This window comes from Charadrius vociferus, unplaced genomic scaffold (assembly GCF_000708025.1).
Source record: "Charadrius vociferus isolate BGI_N301 unplaced genomic scaffold, ASM70802v2 scaffold63, whole genome shotgun sequence".
NCBI lineage: Eukaryota > Metazoa > Chordata > Aves > Charadriiformes > Charadriidae > Charadrius > Charadrius vociferus.
In genome coordinates this window covers 951,249-972,968 of record NW_009647579.1, presented here as the reverse complement: position 1 = coordinate 972,968, position 21,720 = coordinate 951,249, and the positions used below count along the sequence as shown (strand labels likewise).

The following is a 21,720-nucleotide window of genomic DNA, read 5'->3' as shown; positions in this document are numbered from 1 at the left end:
AGATATACCACCAGAACTTGTGTATAGGAGCAGAATCAGAATAGCAATGTTTGAACTAGTACTGGAGAGTTCCACTGGACTGAGAATAGGATTCTCATTTTGGTGCTTTGCTGCTTGTGTAACGTTTAAATGGTGAACAATGGATCAATATTTTGGGGTGCTGAAATAGGAGCATATTTTTACAAACAGATGATAGAGCCCAGGATAGGCAGTCTTGACCATTCATTTGTGATGTCTTAATCACAGCTTGTTACTGGAGTAACTGCAGACCTGGAAATAACTGGACAATGGATTTTGCCAGCTAGGCAAAACCAAAGTATTACTGCTGGGCTGGTGACTGGTTTGTTTGATATGTGTCTGGCTGGAAAGGTTTTAAATGTATATTTCATCCTCTAGAGAAACAAGTAACTATACTAGACATGTTTTAAAAACAACATCTGTTTTGTTGACCTTCCTTTTTCAGCATTCCATTTATGTAAACCTAAATATTTAGATGAAAGCAACATTCAAAGATTTGTAGCTGAGACATTTCCCCTTTTTTTGCTGTTTTTTTTCATGAATGCAAGGGAAGATAACAATTCACCCTTTTTCCACTCCATTAAAATCACATTCTAAGCAGTCTTCTGAAGTCAGTACAGCGACATTACTTTGCAAGCTAATGGAAGCATTATTTCAAATGCTTGAGAAAATGTTACTGTGTATTCATGTACACACACTTTTACAAATGAAAATAATATATCTGTCATTTTAGTTCTGTTTTTTCCTTTCTATTCTGCTGACTTCACATACAGACTGAACTGGGAATACAGTATATCTTAATTGTTTCTCATCTTTCAAAATTCACAATTTGAAATTGAGTTACTTTTTAAGATATGTTCATTTATTTCCGATTTCCACTATTGAACCGAATCTGCACCTTAAAAACATACTTGGGCAGCCTGGGTTTTTAGGAATTGATAGATGGGGATGTTATAAACAGAAATAACCTATTTTCAACATGTAGAATTTGCTTTGTGGTTCCTCTTTCTGTGGGAATAAAAAATAATGAGGTAACTGTTGTGAAATCTGGGTCCAGTGTTTACCAAACAACAATTAGTGTTATTTGTCATGAGCTTTTGTGTTTGTATGTATATCATAATGCATTCAAGCGTGAAAGGAAAGTATTTCATTTTCTGTTCCCACATGTAAACTTTCATATATAGTGAGAATGGTCTTACTAAGTTGAAGATTAGGGAGACAAAAAAAAGTATAAAGTGTTGCCATGAGATGTTCCTTGCATTTAGTAAAAGCATATTGAGTAAATAATCTATTATTAGATTGACTCATTTATGTTCTCCAGAACAAGTGATACAGTAGTTCCAGACAGATGGTCTAATGAGCAATTTTTACTTTTCTAAAAAATGTACCTGGTGTCTCTTTTGTATTTTAACCCTACTTTCATTATTTAAGTGTATGATTTATTTTGAATCACTTAATCGACAAAGGAAACCAAAAGATACTCTGCAACAGTTGCAGTCACTAGATTTTTGGGTACTGAATCAGCTGAAGATGACGGAGTTCAAGGGATTCTACTTAAGTAAAATCACTTTTCTCTTTTTTTTTTTTTTTTTTTTTTTCCCCCACCCCCAGATCCAGCCATTGTAAATGGAGTTTATTGGTCAGAATCTTTAAATAAGGTGTTTGTTGATAATTTTGATCGTGACCCTTCTCTCATCTGGCAGTACTTTGGAAGTGCAAAAGGATTTTTCAGGCAATATCCAGGTAAGAATACAAGTTCTTACTCAAAATAAAATAAAGAATGTTATGGCTGCAAATTTCCACTGAGTGTTGTCACAAATAATGACTTTCACAGATGCTTGCAGGTTTGATTTTACTTTGTCTAGTTTTCAGAGAGAGGGATTTCTAATCAACGTTTTCAATGTTCTGAGTTTTTTCTACCAATTTTCATTTGGAGGTGAAGCCCCCAATATAACTCATGTACTTGTAAATATTCCTGTTCAGATATATGCATATACACATATGAAAAATAAATTCCAAACAGACTGTGGAAGAGGGTAAAAGAAATAAACTCTTCATATAGCACTGAACTTGGATAATGTGCTCTATTGATACATAGAGTAAGAATTGATTGTAATTTATTGTTCAGTTTTTAGGCTTTTTTAGACTTTCACTTAATCTGACATCTTTACATTTAAAGAGTTCAAAAACTTGTTTTAAAGTTTACTTTCACACCAGTTGCAATAAAATGCGATTAGATCACTTGTATTATTTCTATAGAAATAGGTTCAAATATAGTTACCTATTAAGTTTTACATTTAATCACGTACAAAATTGACTGCATATTAAACCAACTAAAAAGTTAAATAAACTGATCCTCAGTTTCTGTAATCTTGTATCAGGCCCACAGTAGGAAGTGTTCCTTTAGCTGACATGGTTTAGCAACCCATGTTTGGTTTTTTTTTTTAAGTCTGAAGTCTTGAGTTTAATGTGAGCAAGTTTATAGTAAACTTGTATGTCTGAAAGTTACTGAAAATAATGGCTACTACATCTGCATTAGTTTTAAATTGTAGTTCAGTTCTCAAGCTCCATGATATTTCAAGGGCAGAAGAAATGTTAGTCCCTATTCTAAAGGCTGTTTTGTGTTTTATGCTAGAAAATGAGCATAAGAAGCAGGAAGGATTGCCCTGTAAATTTTTTTTTTTTTTTTTTTTGCTTGGAGATGAGATGTTTTTATTGTGTTTGTTTTGACCTGCAACTGGGAGATGTTACCTTTTCATAGTGATGTAAGCAAAACATCAGGTGTATGACCTATGAGTGAAGCAGTTAGTATAATAGGACCGGTTGAGATCAGCCGTGGGTAGTAAGTGCTCAAGATTTGAAAGGGACTTGGCAAGCATGTCGTAAAGCTTGCCAGCACCAATGACCAAGTATGACAATACTTTAATGACAGTAGTATGATGAACATGTTAGGCTTGAAGAGGTTTTCACCTTACAGTTGGCTAAAAAGGAGTGAGGAAAAAAAATATTGTTTCTGGTGGTCCTCTTTTATTAAATTATTGTTTTCTAGTATTTCCTATGTTATAATGCCATTGCCTGTTAGATTAAGGTATGAAGCTGCATTAAGTGCTACTTAGCCCAAATACCACAGATACATTTTGAACAGGTACTGTGAAAATGTAACTTAACCTTTTTATCTCTTTAACAGGAATTAAATGGGAACCTGATGAGAATGGAGTCATTGCATTTGACTGCAGAAATAGAAAATGGTAGGCAAGACATGACTACCAGTGTTTAAGAAGGAAGGAAGAAAAGTTCAGTATTTAAAACAACAAGTTGTTTTGTCGTTTGTCTTAGGTACATCCAGGCAGCAACTTCTCCAAAAGATGTGGTAATTTTAGTAGATGTCAGTGGCAGTATGAAAGGGCTTCGCTTGACTATTGCAAAACAGACAGTTTCATCTATTTTGGATACCCTTGGAGATGATGACTTCTTCAATATAATTGCTGTGAGTGTCTCAGGATTTTTCTTTTTTTTTTTTCTTCTTTCCATTATTTGTTGCTATCCGTCATGTTTTACATCACACAATACACTTCAAAAATTGCAGGCAGGTGATGGATATAAGGTGACATCTGAACCAACTGGATAGACATTGTGATTTTCCAATGTAAGCTTCTTGAGGCTGCAGTGTTTTCAAAGTGTTTTTCTATGACTTGCAATCTGAAACACCTTAAACAAGTTGTCTTGAGTTTGGAAGTTGCAAAGAATAGTAATCTGTTTTCTAGTTTGTGTGAACTTTCTACTTACCTTAATTTTTACCTTTGGGGTGTGTTTCGTGTTCCTCCCCCCCCTCCCTTTTTCCAGTCCCCACAGCTTCTGCAATACAGTGCAAATTGCAAAGTGGTTAATATGTAAGAATTAATCGAATCAGATATTGGCTTTTTCTGAAGCTTGTATAGCATGATAAAATGCCAACAAAGCTCCTCATTGTTTATGCTTTCCTCAGCGCGAATCTGAAATGTATGTATGTGTAAGTTGTGCTGAGGTATTACTAGTGCTTACTAACAGTGATAAGTTCCTGTAGTTCCTGTTCTTTGTGTATGGTTGTTAGTTTTCCATGGTACAGGTACATGTTTTAGCTATGAAAAGAGGCTAATTTTACAGTATTTAAGAGCAATGGGATTAATCGTGTAGGTAAGGATGGCTTTACCAAGTCCCAAACTGGTATCAGAACTACAATTTGACTGGGGGATGGTGTGGGGAGAGGGAGGAGGAATTGGTGATTTTCTAAATTCTCCTTTGCTGATATTCTTTTGCTAATACTTATAAATACATGGTTTTATCACGTCCATAAAGCCCCCCAAATGGCTTCAAACGCTTGAACGTAAGGAGTATTTTGGCCTTTTTGCCCTTTGCATACTGAAATAAATTACCCCAGTGACACCAGTGCAAATCCTTGAGATTGTATGGAGAATTAAGTATATATGCCTGACGTATGTGTGCATTTACTGTATTTTTTAACAGATAGCAAGCAGTTAGTTCAGAATATCTTTTGTATTAATCTTCTTGCATGATAATTGCATAATTAGCAGAAACTCATGTAGTAGAAAGACATAATTACATACTGTATCAAAAAAAAAAGATTTACTTTCCTTCAAAAAAATTGTGATTAACTATAATCTAAATAACTTTTTTCAGTTGAAAGAATGTTTCAACTAAGTAATTATTAAGATACTTGACCAGCCATTTTTCAGTGTATAATCTCTGTGTTTATCAGTAGTTGTGACAGTTACTGTGAATGATGTAGGAAGAAAAAAGAAATGGTCTTCTTAAGTGAAGTTTTTTACTTACCAGAAAGCTCATCTATAACAAAAATGTAAAAATGTATGTAGCTAACTTTGCCTAAGTAGTACAGCAGAAATACTGTGTAAATACTTCAAAAAAAGCAAAAAATGAAATAACCTTTTTTTTTTTTTCAATTTAAAAAATTGAGTCACGGAGTGGAGTCACAGAATTTTTACATAATTAATTGCCATTTATCACAACCTTCTGATCACTGATTTGGGCATTGAGAAAAGGGAAAGCAGCACCCAATTAAGCCTTTCCTCCCCTCACTTGCCCAGGCAGTGTGTGCAAGCGTCCCCACCTCGCGCCTCGGTCGTGGCACCCCGTACCTTCGCTGCCGGGGGCAGTCCCTCCCCTCTCCTGGGTGAGGTGCCGGGCGGTGCGGGTCCTCTGCAGGTTCCCCTCAGCAGCTCTGCGCTTATTAGTTTCTCGCTGCCACTCTTCACAGCTTATTGATTTTTCCTCTGCTCTTTGTTTTTCTCTTCAGTGTGGGTCACCCATGGGCCGCAGCCCCTCAGGGGTGCCCCCACCTCAGCCTGGGTTGCCCACGGCCACAGTAGTCCTTCAGGGCTGCCCCTGTCCGGGCGTGGGTCACCTGCAGCCTACGCTGTCCAGAAGCGCACCCCTTTCACCATGACAGTTTTCCAGCTATGTTTCCAAACATTTCCAGCCCCTGATGGCTTCTGCTTGTGCGTGGACGGACGCCGCAGCTTCCCCAGGCCTGCAGCCGTGGTTTGGGTCCCTCTCGGTGCTGACTGGAACTGGCCGTGACTGGCGCGGGGCACGGCCCCCGCCCACACAGGCTCCCGTGCAGCCCTCTCCGGCTTACCCATAACACGCAGTTTGGCTAGTGTAAGAAATTCGTAATATTTACAAAGGCATGTAATTACTGTGGTAATTATAGCATTTGTCTGAGGTAATTTTTTCATCTGAAGGTTTGTTCCTCTCTCTAACCTCTTTTAGGATGAGTATGGGTTTATTTGTTGAAATAAGTAGAAATGGCAACTGAGAATGCAATTTTATTCTTACCAGCTTAGCTGCTTAATTTCATCCATTGTGGTTTACTTACTGTGCAAATACGAACCTGAAATTATTCACTGCGTTGAAAAAAGTACCACAGAAACGCAGGGGTAAAACAAGGAGACCGTGACAGGAGCGACAATGAGCGCGTAAAGTGCTGTCCTCTCATCTTGAAGGTGCCTTGGAAGAAGAGTTTTTAAGGAGTTGTTTTGGACTAAGTGTCACAATATAATCCTTGCTGTCTTACAAGGCCAGGAAAAAAAAATGTAAAGAAAACATAGAATTTGTTTGCATGAAAATGTAACAAACTGGTAACAGAGACCAGTGCTGTGGAGAAAGGAGTGGACGTTTCAATGAGGAATGGCATAGGCAGTCTGGGGCTGGATTATGAACTCTGCCTAAAATTTGGTGTGTTAAAGAAAGACATAGCAAGGGTACACAGTAAAGCCAGGGTTACTGTGATCTAAGTGATCAGCAAAAATTACTTCTGAAGCGCTGCTCTGCGTAAGTGCCAGTGGGGTTTACCCTGATCGTTGTCAAGACAGGAGAGGATGTTTCAGTGATCAAAACATGAGACAACAAAGGCCACACAAGAGGCTTCTTTGTGTGAAAGCACTGAAAACCTGGAATAGCTTTTATCTATAGACAAATGTTTCAGTGAGATTATATCTTACTCTTTATAATTTAGATGTAGCCTGGTGATGTGAAAGCAGCTTCGTTTGAAGGTGAGGTACATATGTCCATATGAGAAATCCCCTTTGTAACATAGATCTGTGCATATGTAGCAAGTCTGTATCTAGAACTGGCCAGCTGTACAGTGTGTGCAAACATAGATCCACTGTGCCTAAACGTTGAAGACTTACTCTTCACATAGCACCCACCTGACACTTGCTCACACCAATCGTTCTTCTGAAAAGCCTGTCCAAATTGTTGCTCTGTGAGGACTACTTCGACATCTGGAAGTCTGAGACAAATGACCAAGTACCTCTTTATCTTCCCAGATAAATTCCACCAAAATTTGAGGTGGAATAAGAGCTTTATGTGGGAAATCTGGATAAACAATACATTTACTAGGTGAAGCGCAAGTTTTGAGCCTGAGTGATTTTCAGGATGGCTTTATTGTGCACAGTGATTAATGGAACAAATACTTGCAACAGAAGACTTCTATGAGGAACTGGGTTAGGAATTAGGAGTCAAACAGGTTAAGGAGTTCTCTTTCTGTCTTATTCTCACAAGAGAAGAGAACCTTAAAGCATGCCTGCCTTTTGAGGCAAAAGAAGGCAATGCAAGGAAAATAGTGCTGAACAATGTTAAAGAGAGCTTACAGATGAGCAACAGCCAGAATGAAGCAAGTGGAAGGGTTATGCAAGCAGATGAGAAGCTTTTGCGTTTGTTACAGTAAGAGGGACAGCACTTTTAAGTTAGCCAAGAGAGAACGTGAGGTTAGAAAAGCAGGACTGGTGTAAGACAGGGTTCTGCGTTGACAGTGGGAGTCAAGGATGGAAAGGAACTGAGCATTGAGAAAATCAGTATCTGTCTCAGTGGGAGAAGAGGAAACAGAACTTAGCAGATGAAAAATTGTCTGAAAAGCATTTGTACAAAATCTGTGCTCGTCAACTCTGGTACTTTTTTATTCTCCTTTTACAATATTTTACTGTACAAAAAGTTTCAAAAACTTTTCAAGTTGCTCTTTGGGTTGTTGTTATACATTTCAATCTTCCATATACAAACGGTTGTTTAGGATTCTAATTAACTGTAATAGGAGTTATGGTCACTACATACTAACATAATTAAAAACTCAAAACTTATAAATATGCAGTAGGATAGCAAAAAAGGCCCACAACACCCCAGCCAAGAACAAAACCCAAAAGCTACTAGCTGTACATTAGCTGGGTTGTTTCATATCCATTTGATTTTCACTAAATACATTTTTAACTTTATATGTACATGCAGCAGGCAGGAGAATTCAGGACTTTCAAGAGAATAAACATAAAAGGACAATGTTAAAAATTGTTTTAGCTTTCATGGGTAGGTTGTTGCAAGATCTATCTGAAATTGATGGACTATATGATTGAATTGCAAAAAATCATTGAAATACAACAGTGATTTTATGCTGCCTGTGTTAAAATTTAAGGTCGGTTCACTAGTGCATGAACAGAGATGCCTGCAACAACAAGAGAAAAGGCATATTTTTCCAATTCGCTTTGAAGTATAATTCCAAGTCATGCATTAAATTAACAATATTATCATAAAACGAGTACTAATTTTGCCGAATGCAGAAATTTTTAAAATGCTTTTATAAAAATGTAAACTCTACATTAAATTAATAAAATATTAACTGAGCCAAAAATGTTAAATTAATTTTAATGCTTTAGTCACACCATTTTAGCAAAATTGATTAAAAGAAAAGTATTTGTTAATTCAAAGCACAGTAGTATAGTTCTCTGTTTTTAATTTGTAGAATTTTCCATTATAAATGGTTTCTGTGTAGTCTCCTCTTTGGAGTTCTTGTAGCCATACAGAATAGATTATGGGTAAACTTACTTTTCAGTCTGCCTGAATAATCAGATTCTATACAGCTAATGTTTGAGCAGGCTGAGAAGGAGAAAGGCAGCCAGTTGCTAACCTCCATATGATTGCTCCAAGCAGTGGGCTGAGCTTGTGTGCCACTTGTTGCACATGGTAACAGTAGTGGAACTTTGGAAATACCAATTCCTTTGGTTCCTGTTCTGGTTTGGCTTCACTGTCGGATCTTAGGCTGGGCTGTGTTGGATGTACAAGTATGCCTAATATAGCATGAAATCTTCTATCTGTGTGTTGTTGCACAACAAAATGTGAATTAACTTTATATCTTTGGACCTTGCTCCAGGCAGCTTAAATATGACAAAGTATAAATATGAAAAATCCTAAGGTAAATGTAAGCTACTTGTGTATGTGTGCTAGAACCATATATATCTCACATTTTCAGAATATGAATAGTATCTGATTATACAATGTAAGTCATCAGCTGTCTAACTAACTATATGGTTCCTTTTAGTTCAGCTTTTAGGCCATGCTTTTTATTTCATACGTGTTACGCAAAGAAATAACTAGAGTGACAAAATAGTATGAACTAAGATAAATGTAACAAGTAAATAAAAGAATAACAAAAATCAATGTCATAAAATGTTTAAATTGCAAGAGAAATGTAAGTAGAACGCGATTTTAGAAGAGGAGCTGAGAAAGGAAGCTAATTGAAGTGTGTATGTTAATATAGCTTTTAACGACAGCTACAGAAATCAGCTAAGAACAGGCTTAACTGAAAAGTGTATTGATTAAAGAACATGCTGAAAAAACCTGTGTGAAGACAGGAAAAAGCTTAGGAGTAGAGGCTGGGGTACTGTTGTGTGTTACAGATTTTCAGTATTTTTGTACAATAGAATGGAATATGGTCTTGACTTTGGCCTATAATAGATGCTGTGTAGATTTGGCATTATTATTTTGGAATGACTGTCAGGAGATAGATTGGAAAGCAGTCTGAAGAGAGAAACTACAGGGGAAAGTACATCATTTATCAGCTCAATAAATTGTTATGACAGGGAGATGCACGTGGGACATTCCCAGTGAGTCTAAAATGTTCCAGAAGTCTTTGCCTTGTTTTTCGTATTACCTTTGGAGTAATAGACATATCCACAAACTCTCATATATTGCAATAACATTGATGGGAATAAAATAATTAGGGAAGCATGCAAATCTGCTGCAGATATTATGTGTAAATATCTTTCGAGCATTTTTGTTTGTTTCTATACAACCAACCAATTAATATGTTGATGCTGATGTAAATAGTCTGTATAACCAGTGATAGTGAGTGGAGTTACTCTGGGTTTGTATTTCGTTATAGCTGAGGACTGAGTCTAGCACAATGCCTCAAGAATGACTTGATGCGGTTCAAATTAAACACTCTTCCCTATTTGACAGTAATTATAAGCGTGGTGAGTTGTGCGCTGTTAAAATGAATGATGATGACAGGTGTCCAACGTGCAACAGGCTGCAGGGGTCTATGGTTAGACATGTGGAGGGAAAGGAGTGGTGTTAAATTGAAGATAGTAGAACAAATTCAGAGCTACAGGCAGAGGCAGTGGGAACTTGCAATCACAGAGAAATTTGTCTAAGCAGCATTCTTTAAGGCTTTTTTTTTATTCCCACTGAGGTAGAGGAAGAAGGAAGTAAATGCACATGTTAATCTAATTATATGTTTTTCCTGATTATTTTTGACTTGACGCGTTGCCTTTTTTTGTTTGCTACAGATGTTCTGATTCACTTAATGCCTATGAAAGGGTGAAACTGAGTAGAGCCTAAATGCAAAGGCCTTATAGTTTGATCTGTGATAACATCTAGAGTAGATTAAATTAATGAGAGAAGGAATTAAATTACAACTGTATCCATATAACTAACGTAGACTTTTTGAAGGCACTTCTCTATTAATTTGACCTGTGTTAAAAGGTTTAAAAGATTAAAACAATCAAGTCCAATTTTCAGTGAAATAACTTTAGCATCCATGACTCTGCAAGATCTACTGACTGCAGATGAGATTTAGTTTCTTTTAATGCTTAAGATGCTTCTGAAAATAGCACTGGGACATCTAACTTAGACCTTGCAAGATAAGCAGGTAATTCCTTAAGGATCTGTCACAGCTTCATGACTTAGTGTATAATAAGCTGCTCTGCTTGACAGAAATTCTGACCTTTGTCAGACACGTCCAGGGTAGATTCAAGCTTACGTACTTTTTGGCATAGTCATTCCACTATTAACCTTCCAAAATGTTAGTCAGCGCGTCAAGTATTTGTCAGGACTTTTTTTGTGTAGCAAAGAATTGGGAGTTGCGACTGTGATGTATCAAACATGACCTCTTAATGCTATCCAGATTTCTACTTGAAGGATATTTGTGCCAGCTAAAGTATATAGTACCCATTAATGCCACCTGAATGTTGTCATCCATACAATTAAATGCTCCTTTAAAAAAGTATAAACCTCTGAAACATTAAGAATCATGTAAAAGGAAAAAAATACCACAGCCTTTTTTAAAAAAATGAGCCAAATCTTTTTGTTCTTGTTTTATGTGTATGTTTCACTTCAGTTCTAAATCATTAAATTAAATTGTCTCTTTCAAAGCCTTTAATTAAATTTTTCATCATACTTTTTATTTCTCTCTATAGTATAATGAAGAACTTCACTATGTAGAGCCGTGTCTGAATGGAACATTAGTTCAAGCAGACAGAGCCAACAAAGAGGTAAGGAATGAAAGTAACAAAACAGCAGAGAGATAGGATGCAGTAAGTAACAATGTGCTATAATGATCTCTTCCTAGTACAATGCATTCCATTATTAGAATTTATTAATTATTCTCCTGATGCTATTTCAAGAGTCTTATGTGACTCAGTAGGAAGAAAAAGAAATAACCTCCTAGTCAGTTTGATGGAATAAACTTAATGGAAAAACACAGGAATCATTGACAGTGTACTGTTAATAAAGTTTAGTAATTAAGTAAAAGACTTCCGTTTCTTTAAATTGAACTATCGTTCTGTTACCAAAAATTACTGACGAAGAGATTGCATTCTTAACTCAAACTAACACTAAAGTTGAAATCTCAAAATGAGTGAAAACAAATATAATACCATGAGAATATAAAAAATAACATTCCAAACAGATGTGTCAAAATAATCATTCATTCAAGAATGTTCTGCGGAAGTGTTCAAATTAATTACATCTTGCTGGCATTTTTCAGAAAAAAAATTGCAGTGATTTCAGTGAAAGTTTTATTTGAAGGGAGATTGCAGTGTGAATCTGCAGGTTGAAGTTTAATTTATTGCCGGCCATCCAAATGCCCTTGCTCTGTGCAAGCATTACTTCTTGGAAGGGTGAGGTGAGATTGTTTATGCCATGTAAAATTATGAAACAAGATAGTTGAAAAGTCCTGTGTTTCTTGTAGAGGGAAAGGCCTGTTAAAATAAGCCAATTGTGTTACTGTAGAACTTCCTCCCTGCTAAAGCTTCCTCTCTTCTTAAAGTGACTCGTCCATCTATACGAAGTCTTGCTTATGGCTGGAGAGGGCAACAATGTTGCATCTTTCTTTAAATACGACTCTGTTTTTACTGAAGGCAAATCAGAAGAGTTTAGGCTGAGCGCTGAATTGTGTTAAACGTTCAGTGTGGTAGTTCATTTTTGCTGAAGTCAATGAGATGTTATGGGAAATAGGAAACGTAGCTCTGTAAACACAGTTCTAAGTGTGTCTATCTTAGGTCTTTTTATGCATACCAAGACAAAATGAATTCGATCTCGTTATACTGAACTTTATTGTATTATTCACATGAGTTCTTTGCATTTTGTCTACGTATACACCTCCACTCTACAGGAATTATTCTTCATGGGCTGCTTCCTTAATATACTTGATGTTCTCCGCTATCGATTTTTAGATTATCTAAATATCATTTGGTGGTTATGTGGAATGACATGAATTGTTTCTAATCATTTAGTGTTGAAGACCCTTATTTGTGAACTGTGATGCAGTTTTCTAAATGAGCGTTTTATAGTGGATGCATCTAATAAACCGTATGAAAGCTGTGCAAGTTCTAGACTAAAAACTAAAGATTCAAATATATTGGCCAGATGTACTGTCTGGAATTAATCCTACTGTTAACCTTTCCATCACTCTGCAACTGATCAAAATGCAGATTACCGTACACCCACATGTTACTTAATGTCAGATCTGTTTTAATTTTATCGATCAAAAAGTTTTTATGCCACCCAGATGATGCTCAGATTTTATGAACAGCGCTCAATTATTCAAAATAGCTAAGAACAATTTCATATTTTGTTCTTCAGAGTCAGCTTCAGTATAATTTCTGGTTAGCTAAAATTATTACTATTTTTTTAAAATTCTGGAATCACTTTGTGCTTTATTTTGCTTACAAATTGAATAACACATTCAAGGTTTTGAAGAATAACTAAATATGAACTTCTTTACAGTTATTCATATTAGTGAACTAGTTATTGTTCTTTCCTTGAAAGGCCAGAACTAGAGAATAAACTTGAGATAGGTATCATGTAATAGTTCCGTGTATTTTCATATATTATGATTTTGTCAACCTTCATTTAATTCTTAATTTCCCTGAATTTATATGTTCTTATTACTTTTCTAGTTTGTGTAATGAAGTTAACGGTTCAGTTGCTGGAAGGCACAAAAGTGTCATTGTCATGAGTAGAGCTCAGGGTATAAAGTAAAGATTGTCAAGGAGATAGACAATGACTTAATCCTAATTGAGCAATTTTGTTATCATGCTCCTGAATTCATATTGCAAACTGTTTTCTGAATTGTCTGATATTATTGTAAGATCTGAAACTGTGTGATTTGAATATGCCAACACAGCAAAATTACCTGGGGGTCTCATCAAAAACCCCCTGAATTTCCTTGAAAACTTTCTCTTGAATTCATGGTCTTTTTCTCAGGTCCACAGAAAAAAAAGATGTCTTAAAATGTTGTTACTATGCACATTCCAAAACTGGTCAAGAGCTATTAGAGTATTTAGCTGTATTTTGGAACTCATCACAAGAATTCAATTGTTTGGGCTGTTAGGTTCATTTTTTGTGAGTCTGACAGATACAACAGGCTTCTCTTGTAGTTTTTTCTGTGTAATTGCCAAGTGTCCATTGTACTATCAGATGCAAATAGATTAAATTGCACTTTCTCAACTAGTCTTACAAGGTAAATACTCTTTTGCATGTTCACTGGTAAAAATAGCTCTTTTGTTTATTAAATAATAAAGCAGAAACAAAGAAAATATCATGACAAACACTGTAATATGTATTTTTTCCAAACAGCCATTATCAACATATTATCATAAGTTTCTGTATTGGCAAAGTAGAGCAGGTGATTGACAGGCAATGTTTTAAAATGTATGCTATTGTTTCAGTTTATATGTGTATACATGTGCCTGATTTTTGGAAGTTCAATGTAGGTCTGAAGATGTAACTATATTCCTTCTAGAAATTTGTATTCTTTATCTTTTAATGTCAAATATTCTCCTGAATTGAATGGGAGCAAGGATGACCGCATCTGTTACTACCAGTATAAGCTCTATTAGCACCAAACTAAATACAACATTTTAAAATATGTTAGAATGTTTTATCTTTAGCTAGCAAATATCTATTCCCATATGCCAACAGAAAGGATTAGAAATTGCTGTAATGGTATTTTATATTGCTATAGTTTTCCCTTATGTGGAAAGAGGAGATGTATGTTGCTGATGATTAGAGGGGCTGAGTTTTTAAAAGTTCACTCTACCACTCTTGTGTATTGCTATATATACACCTGACCTTACTAAGGACAGGTATTTCTTAATGCAGCACTTGTTGCTGGAAGCATGCCTAAAACCAGTTTTACCAAGCTATTAATTTATGCTGAGTAAACTTTAATTTCTACCATTTTGGCCTTATATTTATCATTGTATTTTATTTTATTTTATTTTATTTTACCATAACACATGAGTGCCAATACCAAAAATTCCCATTAAAATTCCTCCCCCAACGTACACAGTTCTTGCTAACTGCGTGTTGCTGGGTTCATCTGACATCACACATAGCAAATAAACACAGTACTTAGAAGCAGAGATAAGAAATTACTTTGAGATGTTTGACTGGAGCTTTTTATCTCATGAGGAAAGCAGCTGTTTCAATAACTACAAATAAAAATTGCTTTCACAGGATCAGTACCCCAGTCTACATCTGTCTTGAAAGTATTTACTGAAGAACTCCTTTGCTGTCTTTATATAAGGCTCATATGTTTTCAAATGGAATCTTTCTACTCTGAGGATGTCACTTAAACATGCTGAATGTCTTTCTTTAAATTTAAATTTTCTTTCATCTCTAAACTTTACAAAACAAACAAACAAAAAATAATCTAGAAGACTAGACTGTCCTTGTCACTTGCACTTCATTTGTAGTGAGCTAAAGGGCAAACCAGCTTCTCAGCAGAATAAATAGGGTTAAATTATACTAACATGGGGCAGATGGGCCAGGGCTGGACTTGGAGAGAGATGAGGTCCTCTTTTTTTGGGGAGATATGAGTGTGGTGTTTTCTTCTGCTGGGAGGCTGACCTGCTGCTGGCACAGACACTGCCTGGGTCATCCTGACCTCTTTCACAGATGCAGTAGCAGCCAGCCAGGCTTTCCAAGATGTAGGCATAAATAAAATAGTTTGGTTTGCCACAGTCTGCTGTCTCGGGCAGTTGGGCTACAGCCAGAGCCTAATTTGTTCCCATGCACAGCTGGTCCAGGTAAGAAGAAACCTGGAAGCATCTTCAGGGAATGGAGCATAAGAGTATTTTTTTGGTAGGCTACAGGAAACTGCTTCAGCCTTAGGGCTTATAGCAGCCTGGGAAATAAGTGCTGTTAATGGTGTTGGTGCTGAATCATAGAATCGTCATAGAATCATGGAATGGCTTGGGTTGGAAAGGACCTTAAAGGTAATCTAGTTCCAACCCCCCTGCCATGGGCAGGGGCACCTTCCACTAGACACGGTTACTCAAAGCCCCATCCAACCTGGCCTTGAACACTTCCAGGGATGGGGCAGCCACAACTTCTCTGGGCAACCTGTTCCAGTGTCTCAGCACCCTCACAGTAATAAATTTCTTCCTAATATCTAATCTAAATCTACCCTCTTTTAGTTTAAAGCCATTACCTCTTGTCCTATTACTGCACTCCCTGATAAAGAGTCCTTCCCCAGCTTTCCTGTAGACCCCCTTTCAGTACTGGAAGGCCACTTTAAAGTCTCTCTGGAGCCTTCTGTTCTTCAGGCTGAACAACCCCAACTCTCTCAGTGTGTCTGTAGAGGAGAGGTGCTCCAGCCCTCTGATCATCTTCATGGCGCTCCTCTGGACTTGCTCCAACAGGTCCATGTCTTTTTTATGTTGGGGGCTCCAGAGCTGGATGCAGTACTCCAGGTGGGGTATCGCAAGAGCGGTGGGGCAAAATCACCTCCCTCGACCTGCTGGCCACGCTTCTTTTGATGCAGCCCAGGATACAGTTGGCTTTCTGGGATGCAAGCTCACGTTGTGGGCCCAAACCATGACATCATGTTGAGCTTCTCATCCATCTGTACCCCCAAGTCCTTCTCCTCAGGGCTGCTCTCAAGCTATTCTCCGCCCATCCTGTATTTGTGCTTGGGATTGTCCCAACCCACATGCAGTGCCTAGCACTTGGCCTTGTTGAACTTCATGAGGTTTGCACGGGCCCACCTCTCAAGCCTGTCCAGGTCCCTCTGGATGGCATCTCTTCCCTCCAGTGTGTCGACCACACCACACAGCTTGGTGTTGTCTGCAAACTTGCTGTGGGTGCACTCAATCCCACTCTCCATGTCACCAAAAAAGATGTTAAGCAGCACTAGGTGCGGTACTGATCCCTGAGGAACACCACTCATCACTGGTCTCCACTTGGACATCAAGCCATTGACTGAAACTCTTTGTGTGTGACTATGCAGCCAATTCCGTGTCCATTGAGTGGTCCATCCATCAAATCCATGTCTCTCCAGTTTAGAGACAAGGATGTCATGAGGGACAGTGTCAAATGCTTTGCACAAGTCCAGGTAGATGATGTCCGTTGCTTTCCCCTTATCCACCAATGCTGTAACGCCATCATAGAAGGCCACCAGATTTGTCAGGCATGATTCACCTTTAGTGAAGCCATGTTGGCTGTCACCAATCAGTTCCTTATTTTCCATGTGCCTTAGCAGAGTTTCCAGGAGGATCTGCTCCATGATCTTGCTGGGCACAGAGGTGAGACTGACTTGTCTTTAGTTCTCCAGGTCTTCCTTTACCTTTCTAAAAATGGGGGTTATATTTCCCCTTTTCCAGTCAGTGGGAACTTCACCTGACTTCCATGACTTCTCAAATATGACGGATAGTGGTTTAGCAACTTCATCTGCTGGTTCCCTTGGGACCTGCAGATACATCTGATCAGGTTCCATGGATTTGTGCTCCTTCAGGTTCCTTGGATGGCCTTGACCCTGGTCATCTCCTACAGAATGGGATTATGGGTAGCAAATGAACATGCTCTTTCACATTCGGGGATGGGTTGCAGAAATTCTTCTCCATAATGTGCAGGGAATGTAACAGGCTTCCAAAGAACCAGACTTTCAGAAAATCCAATTAGTCTTGGGGGGAAAAAAACACCAACCAACCAAAAAAGCTATCTGGTGTCTGGTTTACACACTTTCTCAGTGAAACAGTGTGATTCTTGCATATTTTTTTTTTCTTTCCACATCATCTCTTCTTTTTTTGGGAGGGAAACAGCATTGTAAACAGAGTTAGTTTCACACATTGGCTCTAGACCACTTACTGTTATTTTCTGGACCACAGTGGGGAACTACTTACCTAAAAAAAAAAAACACCCCACACTCATTAAAGTATGAAAAAGCATTTAAAGCATTGTAACCCTTATATATCCACTCTGTGGTGACACTTTCTCTTGAGTGATGTGGCTCACTTCTCTGTTCTAAGTGTCAGGAAAGAAAAAGCCCACATTTTCCTACTCCTACCCCTCCCCCCCCCAAATTTCTCTCTGTCTTTCAGGTAGGAACGTGGCATAAATCTGTACAAGGTGCCTACAGAGCAGGGGAGTTGCATTTCTCTTTGAATGACAAATCAGTTTTATTGATGAAGCTGCATTTGTTTCCTCTGTAATGTGCAATCTGTATTCTGGTTGCATCTTTACTTAAATTGTTACTTCCCTACCCCTGTAGCTGATATTTTAGGTCTCTCTTCTTACAACAATTTTAGTAAGGGGGTAACAAGTTAGATTTACTTGTTAATTTATACAATATAGAAGCCAAAGTTAGCCAAAGATTCTTGATCCTGCATTGTTTCGTTAAGCAAAGAGAGCAGTTAGACAGAAAAGAAAACGTGACATGAGTACTTTAACCTTTGCAACATTTAACTTAGCCAAATGCATGTTTTGAAGATTGGTACATATTTCGTTGTGATTGGTGTAGAAGGCAGAAATTTTTTTTTTTTTTTTTGGAACAAGCCTCGTCATACCTTTAGGGGGGTTACCTAATCAAGATCACTCCTTGATTAAAGCACTAGTAAGTATCTGGTGCATTACAGTAGATTTTTAAAGGTCATCAAATAAGTTTAATATAATTAAGCATTTAAACATTTAACATATTGATGCTTTTTTGTTATGGGAAGGGAATAAAGGTTGGGGAACTCTTTGAGAGTTGAGGATACGTTGAAAGAAGTGATGGTTCTAAGCATCTAAAGCTGTTTCCTACCAGCTTCAAGAACAGCAAAGCAATGAAGTCTTGAGTTGTAAATCTTCATTTAACTTTAGTTTTTTAATTGCTAGCAACAACCTACAATGAAGAGATGCTAGTGTAATATGTTTAGAAATTTCCACAGTTTTTGATCAACTATTATTTTTGTGCAAAACTATTGATTCTGTAAAAGCTTATGTGACATGTAGCTTTCAGAGCAGCGAGGATCTAATTGCACCTTGAATTTCTGTCAGATACAACTTCAGAAAGCATGCTGCTTTTGAGAAACCACCTTGAATCAAGTCTGGTTTATGTATTTATAAAAGACAAACTTACAACTTCAAATATGACAGAGTGATGTGAGTGGTGTTAATACATGTGCCACCAGTTTTACTGGTAGTAGGCATCCCAGTACTAGATTCCTTCCAACATATAGTGTTCCTGCTTTCATTTTTACAGTAGGAGAATATGGTAGTTTGTTTTAAGAATAATTACAATTTCAGGTGATGTGGTAGGCATAAAGTTGCATCCACTTACTTCTAATATTTTTCATAGCCTAGCATTTGTCGTGAATTCTTTGTCTTGGCACATACCTGCATTGAAGGTTCAGTTTTAGATATGTGGATACATATTCTCAGAATGTTGTAAAGCTATCCCTAATTTGCAAAACTTGCTTCAAGTTTCGTTTATCACAAAGTTTAAATCTATAATTATGTTGAGTAGCATAAATGAGGTTGAAATTAATCTGTAATCCTAAATGTGGTTTAGTAATATAAGGTATGTAACATATATTTGAATTTTACCAGACTAATTTATAATTTGGCATTAGCATTAAACAGCTGCTACCTTGAAGTGTATCAATTTGCTATACACAAATTTAAAAAAGAGTGGGAAATAGTTCAGACACTATTCTGTCACCGTCTGCACTTTCTCCACAAATTACAAACATGTGGAACTGCCTATTTTAATACTAGTGTTCTTGGGCCAAGAGGTTTTCATCTTTGAGAAACTCCATGTTACAATTTACCTACCCCAAAGGAATCGGATGACAATCTGATTTAATGTAACTCCAGATTTAAAGTAACAATATTACAATATACATTCCTCTTTTATATGTTGTTTTAATGTACTATATATGGGTTGAGGACATTTCTCTGTAAACGTTTCCAGATGAAATATATCATCTTCTAGATGCACAGATAGGCGCATAACTCCAAACTAAATCAAGAACTTACCCCTGCGTAAATTAGAATGACAAAAATAGACAGATGTAGTGTATAACTTCCAATAAGCTTTTATTTTTGTATGTAATTACCAGAAATTAAATAACCAGAAGACTGATTCAGCAATGTAGCTGAGTGATATTGCCAATAAGAGGTTGGTAAATACAAATTTTTCATATTGAATTTTATTTAAGCAAATTACGTAGGTGTATATTTATCTGTCCATCTGTGTCAGATCTCCAAAAAGGATTGACTGCATTGCTTAGCTGTTAAAAAAACAAAAACAAAAACAAAAACAAAAACAAAAAAAAACAAAAAAACCCAACCAACCAAACAAAAAACACAAAACAAACAACAAAAAAGGAAAGTCTCACAGAAATCTATGTTTTTTAAAACTGGCTAGCTGTTATATTTCCCCAAAACTTTCAGCTAGTCCCAGATCACTGAAATTTGGTCTGAAGTTTTCTATTGCAGCCCCAGGCAACTAATTTACCTAACAAGAATTTGGTTTTAATCTGAGTATATTGAATCTTGAGGTCTTTGTTCAGCATTATTTTCAGGATTGTTTTCCTGCAAAGAATCCCGTCTACCAACACAACATCTCAGGGAACACAAGTGGTTTGATAATCATCACCAGCAAGCTAATCTGGGATTGCCCTGGCAATGGATTTTAAATGGGACAATGCTTAAATGCATTTTACAGACGTGGATGCACATTTGTCAACTGTTAGTATGTGTGGGTAAACTTCCCTGTGGCACACCAGTAAACATCAGTCTCTCACTTCAGACATATGCCTCCAGATTGGTGGTTTTGTTTGGTTTTTTTCTTACTGGTTTATATGCTGATGTAGTTCATCTTCGCAAATCTGATTAATCTTTGCCAAGTATGTCTCAGGAACGTTTGGAGTTCTAGCATGCATGGATGAGTATGGGGACTAATACTAGAAGTAGCACTAAAACTGAAGGAGAAATATGGAGGGGCGTTGAACCCGTTAACAATGCTCTTCTGTAGGAAGCTCACCCTCATCAGACAATTACTAGCAAATATCGTAGTTTTCCAGTGTAATTGGATAAACTCTGCTGCATATATCAGTTGTGAACTGTTACTTCCCTCTTTGGAATCAGTGGAAAATGTTTTATTCGTGTATGCTTAGACTTGAATGCATGATCCTGTAACCCCATCTAATTTGGGTATTCCTGCTCATCATAAATGGTACCTTATTTTTGGTAACCACAATGAAGCTGTAATAAAATATATCTGCACAGGGTACTGGGACTACCATGTAGCATATTGTCTTAACAAGAACGAAACCGAAACTTTGTTAGTTGTACTAAAAATGCTGAAAACTGCATAATTGGGAAGTTGGGCATAACTCAACTAACTAATTCAGAAGCCCTAAAATAGAAAAAGAAAAACAACAAACCAAACCAAAACACTAAAAGAGGCTGGTTTAGATAGGTAAGTAGGAAGACAAGAGATAGGGGCTTGATTTGGTCAGAAAATCATTACCAGTGTACTTCCATCATGCCAGTGGTAGAGAAATATGATATGAAGGCAAACAGGTTTTCAGGTTTTCCAGAAAAAGGATCTGCTGTAAGCCATAGCAAGCTGAACTTATTGGGTGGTGTATCTCTATTTGTGAGTCTTTAGGTGATGTCCTCATGTTAAGATGCATTAAAACAGCCTGTGAAGTCTTGTAGACTCTGTGCCAATTAAATTTGGAGCCAAGCGTGCCACTATCGTGACTAGTCTGTCACGATGCTAGGGAAAAATCCATCAGTAAAATTCTGCAAATGTTTGCGATGGTAAAAAGAAGCTATACCAAAACATGAATGCCAGATGTCAGGGATTATATTAGCTGTCAACTTGTCTGCTCTATTTTGTGTATGTCTGAAATGTTGTTGCTACACTTACCTGGCATTTGAGAATTGGAACTTGGTTCCCTGCTTTAATGTATTATTACTTGCTTTCAGATGTGTTTGTTTCCTCAGATGTCAAATGAAGATGGCTGTACATTTTTCTTCTCCTTTCTTTTTCTTGTTTAAAAAGGGTAAAACCGTGAAGGTTATGGAGTATCCTTCTATGATCGCAATGGAAGCTGGAAAATTTCACTGACTTGCGCAGACATGTGACTCTCCCTCGTTTGTTAGGAGTGTGACCAGGTTCTGTTCACTTCCAGAATGTAAAAGTTTGTTGTCTTGTTGTGACTATATTACCAGTCAGCTTTTATAATCTCAGAGGGTAAATATTGTGAAGCCATTAGAGCAGCCTGTAAGATACGACAGCAATATAAGGAGACGCCTCAGAATTTCTTCAGAATTGCCTCCAAATCCGTAAATTATTCTTCA

The 21,720-nt window shown here is 37.2% G+C and overlaps 1 protein-coding gene across 1 annotated transcript in view; it reads left to right on the top strand.

The window, feature by feature from the left end:
• The window catches only part of CACNA2D3 (calcium channel, voltage-dependent, alpha 2/delta subunit 3), a 459,453-nt gene that overhangs the window by 201,591 nt on the left and 236,142 nt on the right, over positions 1-21,720 (top strand). The window contains exons 6-9 of the mRNA XM_009880928.1: positions 1,630-1,761; positions 3,206-3,266; positions 3,355-3,505; positions 11,058-11,132. Of these exons, the coding sequence (XP_009879230.1) occupies positions 1,630-1,761; positions 3,206-3,266; positions 3,355-3,505; positions 11,058-11,132 (419 nt within the window). The remainder of the gene's footprint in view (positions 1-1,629; positions 1,762-3,205; positions 3,267-3,354; positions 3,506-11,057; positions 11,133-21,720) is intronic.